Genomic DNA, 15,326 nt, shown 5'->3' with positions numbered 1-15,326 from the left:
AATCTTAACTGTATGCTTTGTGAAATTAATGCTAAGTAAAAAAGGTCTTTGTAGAGTTGGATTTAACTTGTCAATACTGTATTCAGAAGTTGTCAGGTTTTATTTTATTGAAAGCCATTTTACCAGAATGAAAGAACATTCTGTTCTGTTCCTTGGATCTTCAGAACTTGAATTTATTTCACATATTGAATAAACGTGACTTAACACCCAAACATTTTTCCTTGCAGTACTGCTAACTCAGAAGAGTTATCTCTTCAAGTCATAGTCCAGGACTCAAACAGATTACTTAGATTAACTTATCTGTGTAGAAATCAGGGAATTCCATGTTGCTGGAACCTATTAAGCAAGGTATTAAAGTAAGACATGATGATTATGATGGTGGCATCCATCTGTCTCAAAGGACAATGGAGAGCAGCACTGGAGTGACCTCTCCAGGGCACAAGGAATGGAGATCTTGGAGTACCCAATTGTCAAAACCCCCTTTCAGCCTTACTGGTGTAATCCAAAGGAAAGTGAAGCAATAGGTTTGGCACCAGCTTGGCTGCAGGAGCTGCTGGAAGGATGCTCAGTGACGTCCAGCTGCCTTAGGGGCTCCACTCCCGATTTTCTGTCTGGGTTTGCTCTCTTAGCCTTCGTTTCTCCCGAAGCTGCCCACAAGGCAGTTGGGCTATTTACCCATAGCTGGGGAAAGCAGGACATAATCTACAGGGAATAATGGATATCATAAATCTGTTGTGTATCAATAGCTAATGTGGGCACATACAGTAAGTTTATATCACTGAATAGGCATCCATTAGTCTCATGAGACCATGGATTTGCACCTTGGAAGGTTTCCAGGGTGCAGGCCTGGGCAAGGTTGTATGGAAGACCAGCAGTTGCCCATGCTGCAAGTCTCCCCTCTCCACACCACCGATGTTGTCCAAGGGAAGGGCATTAGGACCCATACAGCTTGGCACCGGTGTCGTCACAGAGCAATGTGTGGTTAAGTGCCTTGCTCAAGGACATACATGCTGCCACAGCCAAGGCTCGAACTAGCGACCTTCAAATCACTAGAAAAATGCCTTAACTACTTGGCCACATGCCAACACAAGTTTATATCACAAGGAGCAGGAAAAAAAAACAAAATCCATATCCTTTTTCCAGTAAATAATTAGTGAATTGTTGCCTTGCTTTTGGAGCATCTGGGATACCATATATAACCACAAATAGACATACCTGTAAGTGGCAGACAGTCCACTTTTTACAGGAACAGAATAGTATTGTTCCTGTCAACATTCTATGCTGAAATGAGAAATAAACTGAATCATACTCAGAGAAGCAGGCTTTCCAAATTACTGCTTTGACAAGTCTGCTAATTGATACTATTCATGCATTTTGGGTGCACTGAATATTCTAGAATTCAATGGTATTACTTCAAAAAAAAATAGGCACTGAGATTAATATTGTAGCAGCTGAGATATTTTAATTTATAAAGCAGATTAGCAACACTTCAATACAATTTACCATGTTTTTCAATGAATATTATCATAACTATAATGCTACAACAGAAAAGAAAGACAAGTTTGAAAAACGTTTTAAGCAGAATCCAAATTTTTGACAAACATCATATTAGTATCCAATGTCTCAGTTTAAGCACAACAGTGGGGCATATTATCAGGTTTGGAACAGAACAATCACATAAAAACATGATTATTTTTGTAAGTTCATGTTTCAATCCACTCACCAGCTTCTGTTGTCAGAGACCATCAGAAATAACTGTATGGCAGGGCAACAGTAACCAGTGTCAATCATAAGAACATAAGATCGTGTGGATAGTCAGAGGCTTTTTCTCCAGGGCTGAAATGGCTAACACGAGAGGGCACAGTCTTAAGGTGCTGGGAAGTAGGTACAGAGGAGATGTCAGGGGGCAAGTTTTTTTAAAAAAAACGCAGAGAGTGGTGAGTGCGTGGAATGGGCTGCTGGCGACGGTGGTGGAGGCAATAGGCTCTTTTAAGAGACTCCTGGACAGGTACATGGAGCTCAGAAAAATAAAGGGCTATGGGTAACCCTAGGTAATTTCTCAGTTAAGGACATGTTCGGCACAGCTTTGTGGGCTGAAGGGACTGTATTGTGCCGTAGGTTTTCTGTGTTTCCATAAGATATAGGAGCAGAATTAGGCCATCTGGCCCAGTGAGTCTAGCCACCACTGATTTATTATCCCTTTCAACCCCATTCTCATGCCTCGTCCTCGTAACCTTTGACCCCCCAAGTAATCAAGAACCTATCAACCTCCCCTTTAAATATACTTAATGACCTGGCCTGCACAGCTGTCTGTGACAAGAAATTCCAGAGATTCACCACCCTCTGGCTGAAGAAATACCTCCTCATCTCCGTTCTAAATGGATGTCCCTCTATTCCGAGGCTGCACCCTCTAGTCCTAGACTCTCCCCCTATTGGAAACATCCTCTCCGTGTCCACTCCATCTAGGCATTTTAATATCAGAAAGGTTTCACCAAGAACCCCTCTCATTCTTCCAGACTCCAGTGTGTACAGGCCCAGAACCATCAAACACTCCTAATATGGTAACCCTTTAAATCCTGGAATCATACTTCTGAACTTCTCTGGACTCTCTCCAATGCCAGCACATCTTTTCTTTGATAAGGGGCCCAAAGCTGCTCACAATACTCTGTGTGGTCTGACCAGTGCCTTATAGAGCCTCAGCCTTACATCCTTGCTTTTATATTCTAATCCTCTCAAAATTAAAGCTAACATTGCATTTGACTTCCTTCCCACTGACTCAATATACACGTTAACCTTTAGGGAATACTGCACAAGGACTCCCAACCCTTTTGCACCTCTGATTTTTGAATTTTTTCCTGGTTTAGAAAATAGTCTACGCCTTTATTCCTTCTACCAAAGTACATGACCATATACTTCCCTACATTATACTCTAACTGCTACTTCTTTGCCCATTCTCCCAAACTGTCTAATTCCTTCTGCAAACTCACTGCTTCCTCAACACTAACTGCCCCTCCACCTATTTTTGTATCGTCTGCAAACTTGACCACAAAGCTATCAATTCTGTTATCCAAATCAGTGACATATAATGTGATAAGCAGTCACAATACCAACCTCTGTGGAACACCACTAGTCACTGGCATAAAAAACAGAAAAGACCCCCTTTATTCCCATTATTTGCCTCCTGCCAGACAGCCAATCTTCTGTCCATGCTAGTATCTTTCCTGTAATACCATAGGCTCTTGTCTTGTTAAGCAGCCTTATGTGCAGTACCTTGTAAAAGACCTTCTGAAAATCCAAGTAAACATCAATTGACTCTTTTTTTTGTCTATCCTGCCTGTTATTTCCTCAAAGAATTCCAACAGATTTTCAGGCAGGATTTCCCAATGATTCCATACTGACTGTAGCCTATATCATGTGCCTGCAAGTACAGCAAAGCTCCATCCTTTAAAATGGACTCCAACATCTTCCTAACCACTGAAGTCAGGCTAAATGGCCTATAATTTCCTTTCTTCTGCCTCCCTCCCTTCTTAAAGAGTGGAGTAACTTTTGCAATTGTCTAGTCCTCCAGAACATTCCAGAATATAGTGATACTTTAAAGGTCATTACTAATGTCTCCACAGTATCTTCAGCTACCTCTTTCAGAACCCTGGGGTGTAGTCCATCTGGTCCAGGCGACTTATCTACCATCAGACCTTTCAGCTTCCCAAGCACCTTCTCCTCAGTAATGACAACAACACTCACTTTTGTCCTCCCGTGACATTCTCAAAATATCTAGCATACTGCAAGTGTCTTCCACAGTGAAGACTGATGCAAAATACTTATTAAGTTCATCTGCCATTTCTTTGTCCCCAATAACTTACCTCTCCATGGTAATTTTCCAGTGTTCTCACCCACCTTTTCCTCTTTATATATCTAAAAAACTTTTGGTATCCTTTTGTATATTATTAGCTAGTTTACCTTCATACTTTATCTTTTCTCTCCTCATGGCTTTTTTTTGGTTGCCTTCTTTTGGTTTATAAAAGCTTCCCAATCCTCTAACTTCCCACTAATTTTTGCTATATGTCCTCTTTTATGCTGTCTTTGACTTCCCTTGTCAGCAATGGTTGCTTCACCCTCCCGTTAGAATAATTCTTCACGTTTGGGTTTATCTATCCTGCACCTTCTGAAATGCCTCAGAAACTCTAGCCATTGCTGTTCTACCATCATCCTGGCTACAGTCCCCTACCAATCAACATTGACCAGCAACTCTCTCATGCCTCTGCAGTTACACTTACTCCACTGTAATACTGATACATCTGACTTCAGCTTCTCCCACTCAAATTGCAGGGTGAATTCTATTATAGTATGATTACCGTCTCCTAAAGGTTCCTTTACCTTAAACTCTCTAATGAAATCTGGTGCATTACACAACACCCAGTCCAGAATTCCCTTTTCCCAAATTGGCTCAACCTCAAGCTGCTCTACAAAGGTATCTCATAAGCATTCTACAAATTCCCTCTCTTGAGATCCAGTACCAACCTGTATATGGAAATCTATCACGACTCTCATAACATTGCCCTTTTTACATGCCTCTCCTATCTCCAATTATAATTTACATCTCACATCATGGCTACCGTTTGAAGGCCTATATATAACTTCCATCAGGGTCTTTTTGTGTTTGCAGTTTCTTAACTCTACCCAGAAGGATTCTACATCTTCCAATCCTATGTCAGCTCTTTCTAAGGATTTGATATCATTTTTTTTTTTACCAATTGATCCACTCCACCCACCTTGCCTACCTGCCTGTCCTTTCTATACAATATATACTCTATCTTTGGATGTTAAGCTCCAAACTATGATCTTCTTTCAGCCATGACTCAGTTGATGCCAATCACTAACTGTGCTACAAGATCATCTACCTTATTCTGTATACTGCATGCATTTAGATATAACACCTTCAGTCTTGTATTCATCACCCTTTTTGATTTTTCCTGTGTTACACTTCAACTCATCCCACTGACTGCAATTTTGCCCTATCATCTGCCTGTCTGTTTCACTACACACTGCATCTACTTGTATACCAACTGCCCCATCCTCAGTCCTATCACTCTGGTTCCCATCCTCCACCAAATAAGTTTAAACCCTTCCCAACAGCTCTAGCAAACCTGCCCACACAGTTATTTATCCCCCTCAGGTTCAGGTATAGTCTGTCCTTTTTATACAGATCATACCTTCCCCAGAAGGTCACAAGATCACAAGACAAAGGAGCAGAAGTAAGCCATTCGGCCCATCGAGTCTGCTCTGCCACTCCACCATGAGCTGAACTATTCTCCCATCTAGTTCCAATTTCTGGCTTTTTCCCCATATCCCTTGCTACCCTGACTAATTAGATACCTGTCAATCTCCTCCTTAAACACCCTCAATGATCGGGCCTCCACAGCTGTATGTGGCAACGAATTCCATAAATCCACGACCCTCTGGCTAAAGAAGAGATCCCAATGATCCAGAAATCTGCAACATCTAAAAAGAAATCATGGTTAGGAAAGGAAACTGAAGGAATGCTTGAAGTAAGTTTGGAGTTGGGGAGAGTTTTGTCAGGTGTTTCAATTTTGGGATAGAACTCAAGTGTGTAAGGTCACCATGGCTGAGTAACAGCCAGTGCTGATAAACTTTAAAGGGTGGAGAGTTGAGAATAGTGAGAAGAAACACTCTGCAGATGTGATGGTGGAGGAGAATAGAAGCTTCAATGATACACACTTTGGAATTGGTCTTTGTTCACTATAGTGATGAGACTTGAAGCTCTATAATCCCACCCCCACCCCGCCTCTCCTCATCACACTCCTCATGTTCAACATCTGTGTGGAAGCTTGAGTGAATCTTGCAGAGGCCCATGGTTTATTTACAAGGCTACCCTTTCTGCTGTAGATGGACAACTACTTAAGGCAGCATTCATCTGAAAATAAGTTATCAGCAAATTACCGAGAAAAAATACAACCGTTGGAACCTAAGCTTTAAATCTGAATTTCAAGAGACCAGTAAAGGGTGAGAACACAACAAAAATAGGTTTTATAAACCAATAATCTCTAAAGATGCAAATTAAACACTAGTTACTCAATGATATTTCTGACAAAAAAAATTAAGATTTCAATATGGAAATTTCAAAGTGTCTTTGAAATAGAAGCCTCTTTACATTTATAAATCAAAGCAACTTGGAATGATATGATTGAACAACTTCTTGTCATTGTATATATCAACATCAAATTATTAAGGGTTTAATCTTTTCATTATTACACTCCTAAACAAACAAGGCTACCTCCAAAATTGGCTTCCTCACTAGGCTGCAGGATCATGGAAATAACTTGCATTTTGACTTGTAAATTAATGTTGATCTTATGTTGATATTATCACATTCTATTAACAAGGGCACATCCCTTTGATTGTCTCTTGTGATTTTGAGGGCTCTATTACAGCCAAGCAAGTTGGTGCAAGTATAAAACTGAGAAATAATGTAAATTAATGGATTTTGCCAACAGTGCAAAGTACATGCTGCATTTTAAATCCATATCGAGGGCATCTTTAAGAGGCGGTGCCTCTAGAGGATGGAATCCATCATGAAGGACCCTTACAATTTGGGATGTGCCTTCTTCTGATTACCACCATTTGGGAGGTGATACAGGAGTCTGTAAACTCGCACGCAGTCTTTTAGGAGTAGCTTCTTCCTTGCCCTGAATGGCCTGATTTCTGAACGGTCCATGAACCCATGAAAACTACCTCATGAGTTTTCTTTTGCACTATTTATTTTTGTAACTTATAGTAAATTATATGTCTTTCACTTCATATGTCTTGCACTGTATTGCTTACACAAAACATCAAATTTCATGACATATGTCAGTGATAATAAACCTGATTCTGATACTAAATTTCATTAGACTTTCAAAATTAATGACAAACTTAAACATTCCTGTTCTCTAACTCTTGGTGTCTCCTAATCAATATGTACAGGTTACCACCAGGTGTATTATTTAGTTTGACTGGACAGAAGATGGTTTAGGGGTTCTTCAAATCATAAATAGAGGGATGCACAGAAGATATATTTTTCTCCATATACAAAATAATAGTGACCACTACAGCTTTACACTACATGCTTTACACATTCATCTTCCTTGACTTTACGATCATGCTCTGAATATAGTTTTGTTCTCATGGCTGAGGTACTGGAGGGGTTGGTTTCCAGTGTTGTGTAAAGGTCAGTTAATCTAGGCTCCAGTTCTGATAGCTTGTTCATTACACAATGTCTTTGTAGATGCAGAATTGACACTTTGTGTCGGGCTTGTGCAAGCTCTCGCAACAAATTACTGAAATCATCTGGTGGCATTTCCAAACTGCCATCGTGCTCCTGAAACAGAGTTTGTGCCACAGCAAAGATTAAAATACATTTTAGAGAATATTAATCATATTATTTACAATGTTTAAGTTCCTTCTTAAACACTCTCTTAATTTCATATTGATTGCTTTTGTTTTAGTGGGACAGAGCTCCATACTTTGACATCTCTGGGGATTCTCCCTCATCCATTCCCCTCCCTTAAAACATTAATGTTACTTTTGGTTACCACTACCAATATCTTCTTTGGTTTGATGTCCTTTTCCTTTCTATACTGCTCTTGTTGGAACGTCTGGATTATGTTCAGCTATTACAAAGGAACTGCTCTTGTTATTACAGTGACTTTGACTGAAAGAGACGAATCTCTCAGGGAAAAAAATGTTATCATTTTATTGAATATTATATTGATATTGAGGTGAGAAGACTGCAACTAGCGGGACACTGTCTACGCCACCCCGAGCTACCTGCCAGCCTAGTCATCATATGGGAGCCCAAGCACGGGAGGATGAACCCTGGGTGCCCTCCCAAGACTATGGTCAACACGCTCCTAGAAGACAACGGCGCGGCTAATGTAGATGAACTGAACACACTGATGAGGGAGAGGGAGAAGTGGAGAGTCCGTCATCGTGCCCGACGCCGGCCCCCTAGGCCTGAGTCGATGTAGTAGTAGTATATTGATATGAAACATGTGCAGGATGCTTTGCAAAAGCATTAAGCTATAATGTATTTGGTAACTGTGATTTCGAATTTTGGCTCAGTAAGAAGACATCATTAACTCAGAACAAAACTGCACATAAGCAATTAAAATTAAAGACTGTTCTACATGTTTTGCACAGTTTACAGCTTCCTATTATATTGTGGGTCATAATTAATCTACTCAAGAACTCCATAAGGACAGCAAGAAATGAACATAATATTTCCAACAAAGATGGATACAGGAAAAAAAAAGCTGTGCCCGTCTGTGTCCATACCTGCATAAAATTATCCTGGATCCTTAGCTCCTTCTCTAAGTACTCAATCTGTTGATTGTACTCTGAGATCTTTGTAGTGCACAGAGAAAATTCTTCATTCATTTTATCCACTTCATTCTCCAATTTTAGAATACTGATCTATAACAAAAGTGTGGGTGTCTAAGCAAGTAATTTGACTCATTAGTCATTATGGAACAATTTGCTGCTCAAAACTGTACTTTGTAGTGCAAGGAACTGAAGTGAATCCAAAGTAAACAGATGCTTATCCCACTCCTTGTAAGTTATAGTTTTATATGATGCATTATTTTAAACCATCCTATGAGTCACTTCTAATTTTCTGATTTTTACCTCCCACTAAATGTATTGAGAATACAATGGATTGCCAGACCACTGCATCTTCAATATATTCAGTGGGTGGTTAAAATCAGAAAATTAGAAAAACTACGACAGAGGAACTGGATTTCCTGTCCTGCAGTTCTATAAATCAGGTAATAATTTACCCTGATTATGATTTTCTTTTAAATTAGTTTCCACATTTCTCTAGGATGATGAATCATGCTGATAAACAATCCAATGATGCCAACAGCTGTCTGGGACCTTGCCAAGGTGGCACCTTTCCAAGAAAGTTCATTGGGTTAAGATCATATTTTGCTTAGCTTCCTCACAGGCAATTGTAATCCTCCTGTGGAACTCAATACTCCTTGGCAGTCATCTCAGAAAGGAGACAAATATTTCTGAAAGGACTGAGTTAATCACTAGAATTCTCTGCCAATGTAATTGGTGATCTTGATTTAATGAAACAAGTCAGTCACCAAGGTTTGTGAAACAAAGAAAATGAGAAAAGTGATTCTGATGAGAGGACTAGGGGACAGGAGAAGAACTGTGTTGTTTAGTTTTATTTTGTCATTATTGCTTTGGGCTTGGAGGTAATATTGATTTTAAATGGAAGTTATTTAGAATTTTGAAATCTAAGTATTTATACACTTCAATGTAATATTACTTAAGTAGTCTTTTCAGAATATTTTAAAATCACTATTAATAAGACCATAAGACATAGGAGCAGAATTAGGCCATTCAGCCCATTGAGTCTGCTCTGCTATGCAATCATTGCTGATTTATTTTCATATAGAAAATAATCTATGCCCTTTATTCCTTCTGACAAAGTGCCTGATATACATTTCCCTATACTGTATTCCAATTGCCAGTACTTTGCCCACTCTCCTAACCTGTCCTTCTACAGACTCCCTGCTTCCTCAACACTGCTTGCCCCTCCACCTATCTTTGCATTGTGCGTAAATTTGGCGACAAAGCCATCAATTCCATCATCCAGATCATTAACATATAACGAGAACATAGCCGACCCAACACTAGCCCCTGTGGTACACCACTAGTCACCGGCAGCCAACCAGAAAACGCCCCTGGTATTCCCACTCTTTGCCTTCTGCCAGTCAGCCAATCGCCTGTTCATTAATAAGACATATGATGCTAATTTATGTAACAGTAATAGAAGCCAACTCTTTTACCAACTGAAAACATAGTTCAATCATCTCCCTGCCAGTTCGGCCTGTCTTCTGAATTCATTGCTAGTTTGCTATATTCAAACTTTTAACTGCAGTAATTTTAGAGGGATTTAATTATGTTAGCACAAGGTGAAATGCTTGAAGAAATGATATTAATATAAGCCCCATCAAAACAGTTCTTTGCTGTTAAACAAGCACTGTTGTTATTAGCTTGCTCTTAGCAGGTAACCTCATTTGTCAATTGTTTACAATTTCTACTGCAAGAATACCTGTGTGTTAGATTCCAGGAGGTCTTCATTGTCAGGTTCCACTGAAAGGAAATCAATTTTATGAGATTAATGACAGAGTTTAGCATTTTACTTTATATAGCAATGGAATGTTTTCTTAGCAGTCATGTCAATATACACTATGCATGCAAAGTTGGTTTGTATCACTTTAATAATTAACTCATGACAAACTGCTCTCTTTGTATATATTACAACAGTACTTGGTGTATCTTGCAAAGATTTTGTCTATGTCTGGGAGAAGCTGTCAGCTTATGTGATTATAAACACACAGAAGAGAAACACAAGTTATACAGGCCCCTCACCCCAATTCGTACATGCAGGCCAAGATGCTGGCTAAGCTAATCTTGAATGCTTTTGGCCCTCATCCCTCTCTAACCTTTAAAAGATCCCTTTTAAATCTTACCCTTCTCACATCAATTTTATGTCTTCCAATTTTAGATTCCCATATCTTAGGAAAAAGACTAACCATCTATCCTATCTATGCCCTTCATAACTTTATAAAACTCATCCCCCTACACTCCAGGGAAAACAGCTTTTATTAATTGTTTGTCAGATAAATAACAAGTATTTTAGTGAGTTCATGAGGCAAATATATTTAAACACCAGCTTTTTTCATCTAGCATTTGGACAGACAAAGTCTGATTAGGATGATGCCTTCATGTGTGGAAAGTTGTGCTTGATGAACCTTTGAGAGCTTTTCTGAAGAAAGGGTAGATGAGGGAAGGGCAGGGTAGCGGAAGCTGTCTGTCTGCACTTGAGCAAGGCCTTTGACAAGGTCCCATATGGTAGGCTGGTCTGAAAGGTTAGGTCCCATGGAATCTAGGGAGAACTAATTAGGTGGATTCAAAACTGGCTCAAGGATAAGAAGCAGAGGGAGGTGGTTAGAACATAGAAGAGTACAGCACAGGTACAGGCCCTTTGGCCCACAATAGTGTGCTGAACCAGCTAAAAAGGTAAAGCAAAAATCCCCAAAAATGAATCCCTTCTACCACCATACCAGGCAGCACATTCCAGGCGTTCACCACTCTGAGAAAAAAAAACTTAATCCTCACGTCCTCTTTGAACCTACCCACTCTCACCTTCTGGTATGAGACATTTCTACCCTGGGAATCCCTGTCTACTCTATCTATGCCTCTCATAATCTTATAAAATTCTCAGATCTCCCCTCAGCCTCTTCCACTCCAACGAAAACAACCCAAATCTGTTCAGCCTCTCATGATATCACATGCCTTCTAAACCAGGCAGCATCCTGGTAAACCTGTTCCACATCCTCTCCAAAGCCTCAACATCCTTCCTATAGTGGGGTGACCAGAACTGTATGCAGTACTCCAGGTATGGTGTAGCCAGTTTGAAGGTTGTTTCTTGGAATGGGGGCTTGTATTGGGACCTTTATTATTCATTATTAGTGTAATGCCCTGGTTACGATTTCTACTGCTATGCTGTGAGATAGCTTATGTTAGTTTTCGTTAAAAGCAGTGTGCCGTGCTGGAAAGTGTGTTTTGGCTTCAGCTAAGATAAGGACCCATGTTGTCCAACTTAGGAATGTGAGTCAGCCAATCAGGATTGTAGGATGTGAGAGAAGGTTCTAGAGAGTTGTGGGGAAGAGTTTTCTGAAGGACAGTAGTTTGGTTTATGGTCTTTTGGCAGGAGATGCGGCAAAGAGAAGATCGGGAGAGACACCAGTAGGTTTTGATCCGACGGGGTGATGTGATTGCAAGGGCAAGATGAAGGAGTCCAAGACGGGAAGTTCTACCAGTGATTGGTGATGAGAATTCAGTGCCCTGAGTAACGGTTATATCCAGCTTTTGGAAGAGATGAGTTCCAATGTTTGTGTGCACATTTAGACTGGTTTAACTGTAATGGGCCCTTTTATTTATTTTTTCTTTTCTTTCTCTTAATAACTCACTATAGGAAGGATGTGGAAGCATTGGAAAGGGTACGGAGGAGATTTACCAGGATGCTGCCTGGTTTAGAAAGTACGCATTATGATCAGAGATTAAGGGAGCTAGGGCTTTACTCTTTGGAGAGAAGGAGGATGAGAGGAGACATGATAGAGGTGTACAAGATAATAAGAGGAATAGATAGAGTGGATAGCCAGCGCCTCTTCCCCAGGGCACCACTGCTCAATACAAGAGGACATGGCTTTAAGGTAAGGGGTGGGAAGTTCAAGGGGGTTATTAGAGGAAGGTTTTTTACTCAGAGAGTGGTTGGTGCGTGGAATGCACTGCCTGAGTCAGTGGTGGAGGCAGATACACTAGTGAAGTTTAAGAGACTACTAGACAGGTATATGGAGGAATCTAAGGTGGAGGCTTATACGGGAGGCAGGGTTTGAGGGTCGGCACAACATTGTGGGCCGAAGGGCCTGTACTGTGCTGTACTATTCTATGTTCTATTAACTGTTTGATAAAGCCGAAATCCCAACTTTCCTGTTTGGCTGAACCCCAAACCATACTGACCCTAGACATATATTGTTTATGAAAGGTCGTCTTCTCATTGAGTCATATGGGTGTTAGCAGAGGTAGCTAACGAGCCCCGGTGAGAAGGTTACATTTATATAATTGTATTTCGATGTGAGTGCACAAGGCTTGATCAGTAAGTTTGCACATGATAAAAATTAGGAGGTGTTGTTGATAGCGAAGAGGGTGGATTTCAATACAGGTAAGTGTGAGGTGATGCATTTTGGAAAGTCAAACTAACACAGGACTTGTACTATGAATGCTATGGCACAAGAGGGTGTAATGGAACATATGGACCCAGGTGTACAAGTCCATAATTCTTTGAAAGCAGTGTCACAGGTAGATGGGGGTGGTGAAAAAATAGGCCTTCATCAGCCAGGGCACTAAGTATTGGAAATGGGGAGTTATGATGTAGTTGATGAGGCTGCACTTGGAGTACTGTGACCAGTTGGGTTGCTCTGGTATAGGAAGGATGTGGTTAAGCAAGAAAGAATGCAGAGAAGATTTACGAGGATGCTGCCAGAACTAGAGGCATGAGTTATAGGGAGAGGTTGACCAGGACAGGTTCTTATTTTTTGGAATGTAGGTGAATGAGCGGTGACTATATAGAAATGGTTAAAGTTATGAGAGGGGCATATAACGTGGTTGGTAATGGTCTTCTCCCCAGGCTAGAAAAGTCCAAAACTAGAAGGCATTTCTCAGGGTGAGAGGAAAAAATAGCCTCATTTAAATGTAATGGTTATGTTCTATTCACTTTAATAGTTTTGGAAGATATTATTCACTGGAAATATAAAAATACATGCATAAACTTTGACATTTCACATTTGATTGAGATACCAATAGGCACAAGATTGAAAAATGAATTATGTAACCTTGCAGAATTTTTCAACCACAAGTTATTTTAAAAAGGTCAGACCCTTGAGTTGACACTAAAAGATGTAATTTCATTTTGTTCTTTCATGGGTATAGTAGCTAAGTTAATTGAAAGCATAAACATCAGCCGTAAAATAATGCTCTTTCTGGGCTGCTTAACAATGCTCCACAGAAATCTAAACAGGGTTCTCAAAGCTTACCTGTTTCTGTACCGATGCCCAAAGTCAACTCAGTCATTCGTCTTGCTTTCTGGACTGAGAATCCTTTGTAAGTATCTGTGGACTTCAGGATTTGTTGTAGTACATTATGCAAATTAAAGACTGTGTATTTCTTAAGTCTGAAAATTAGAAAGTTGTGTCAAAAGTGAAAAATAACAAAGCAAGTTATAGTCATAAGTTAGTTCCATCTCACAGAGGTGCCAACTGATTATAGTATTATAAACTTAAACTTTTTTGCTTGACCACAGTTCTCATGTTGGGATTTATATTAATTCATTGGATAAAGCAACAACAACTTATATCTATAAAGCATTTCTAGTCAAGTTAAATAGCCAAAGGTGCATAACATGAGTGCTGTTGGAAAAAAAGAGTTACATAAAACCAGTAAGCTTTAAAAGAGAATAATAAAAGGAAGTGATCTTACAGTTTGGATGAGTACTGTATCTCATTTGGGATAAATAAGTTGTATGTTCAATTTTGAGGTAAAAAAGTAAAACATGATGCCATTGTCCCTTATAAAAAATTTCATGTCCTTGAAACTTCAATGTTAGAAATGATTATGCTATTCGCTGATTAAATAACCATATAACAATTACAGCATGGACACAGGCCATCTTGGCCCTTCTAGTCAGCCAGTGAAAGCAGCCAGAGCGTGAGTGGGCCAGTGAAGGAGTGGAGTTTTGAGGCTTTGACTCGAGAGGCTTCGATGAGAAGAGGCGGAGGACAAGCTTGCTCGCAGTTAGTTTTTACAATGTCTCCTGAGACGGTGATGTGCCTCTCATGTGAGATGTGGCAGTCTTGGGGGAACTCCCCTCTCCCGCAGAGTCACATCTGTCAGAAGTGCATACGGCCGGGCGATCTGGAAGACCGTGTAAGGAATCTGGAGCAGGAGCTGGATGACCTTCGACTCATAAGGGAGAATGAGGCAGTCACAGATGAGAGCTACAGGGAGTAGTCACACCTAGGCTGTCGGAAGCAGGTCGTTGGGTGACAGTCAGAGGGGGAAAGCGAAGGTGAGCAGACAGGTAGTGCAGAGCACCCCTGTAGCCATTCCCCTGAATAATAAGTTTACCGTCCTGGATACTGTTGGCAGGGACGACCGACCAGGTGTGAGCCACGGTGGCAGGGCCTCAGGCACTGAGCCTGACCCTGTGGTGCAGAAGGGTGGGATGGAGAAGAGGAGAGCTGTTGTCATTGGAGACTCTATAGTCAGGGGAGCAGACAGGAGATTTTGTGGACGCGAGAAGGACACCCGCATGGTTTGTTGCCTCCCGGGTGCCAGGGTCCGGGATGTCTCTGACCGGGTGCACGATATCCTGGTACGAGGGGGAAAGCAACCAGAAGTCGTGATACATGTTTGGACCAATGACATAGGCAGGAAGAGGGATGAGGTCCTGAAGTGTGAGTTTCGGGAACTAGGCAGAAGGCTGAAGAACAGGACCTCAAGGGTGGTGTTCTCAGGATTGTTGCCAGTGACAGTGATGGTAAGAATTGGAGGAGATGGCGGTTGAATGCGTGGCTGAGGAGTTGGTGCAGGGGGGCAGGGTTTTAGATTTTTGGATCATTGGGATCTCTTCTGGGGAAGGTGGGACCTGTACAGATTGGATGGGTTGCACCTGAACTCGAGGGGGACCAATATCC

At 40.8% G+C, this 15,326-nt stretch overlaps 1 protein-coding gene across 1 annotated transcript in view; it reads right to left on the bottom strand.

Annotated features, from left to right (window-relative positions):
• Positions 1-1,464: 1,464 nt before the first annotated feature.
• Positions 1,465-15,326, bottom strand: part of si:ch211-286b4.4 (uncharacterized) — an 84,490-nt gene continuing 70,628 nt past the window's right edge. The window contains exons 30-33 of the mRNA XM_063038454.1: positions 13,668-13,804; positions 10,121-10,161; positions 8,332-8,469; positions 1,465-7,375 (exon numbers count right to left, since the gene is read on the bottom strand). Coding sequence (XP_062894524.1) covers positions 7,112-7,375; positions 8,332-8,469; positions 10,121-10,161; positions 13,668-13,804 — 580 coding nt within the window. The 3' untranslated portion in view covers positions 1,465-7,111. The remainder of the gene's footprint in view (positions 7,376-8,331; positions 8,470-10,120; positions 10,162-13,667; positions 13,805-15,326) is intronic.

The sequence above is a fragment of the Mobula hypostoma genome, chromosome X2, assembly GCF_963921235.1.
Source record: "Mobula hypostoma chromosome X2, sMobHyp1.1, whole genome shotgun sequence".
Taxonomy (NCBI): domain Eukaryota; kingdom Metazoa; phylum Chordata; class Chondrichthyes; order Myliobatiformes; family Myliobatidae; genus Mobula; species Mobula hypostoma.
This window is presented reverse-complemented; position numbering and strand designations above follow the sequence as displayed.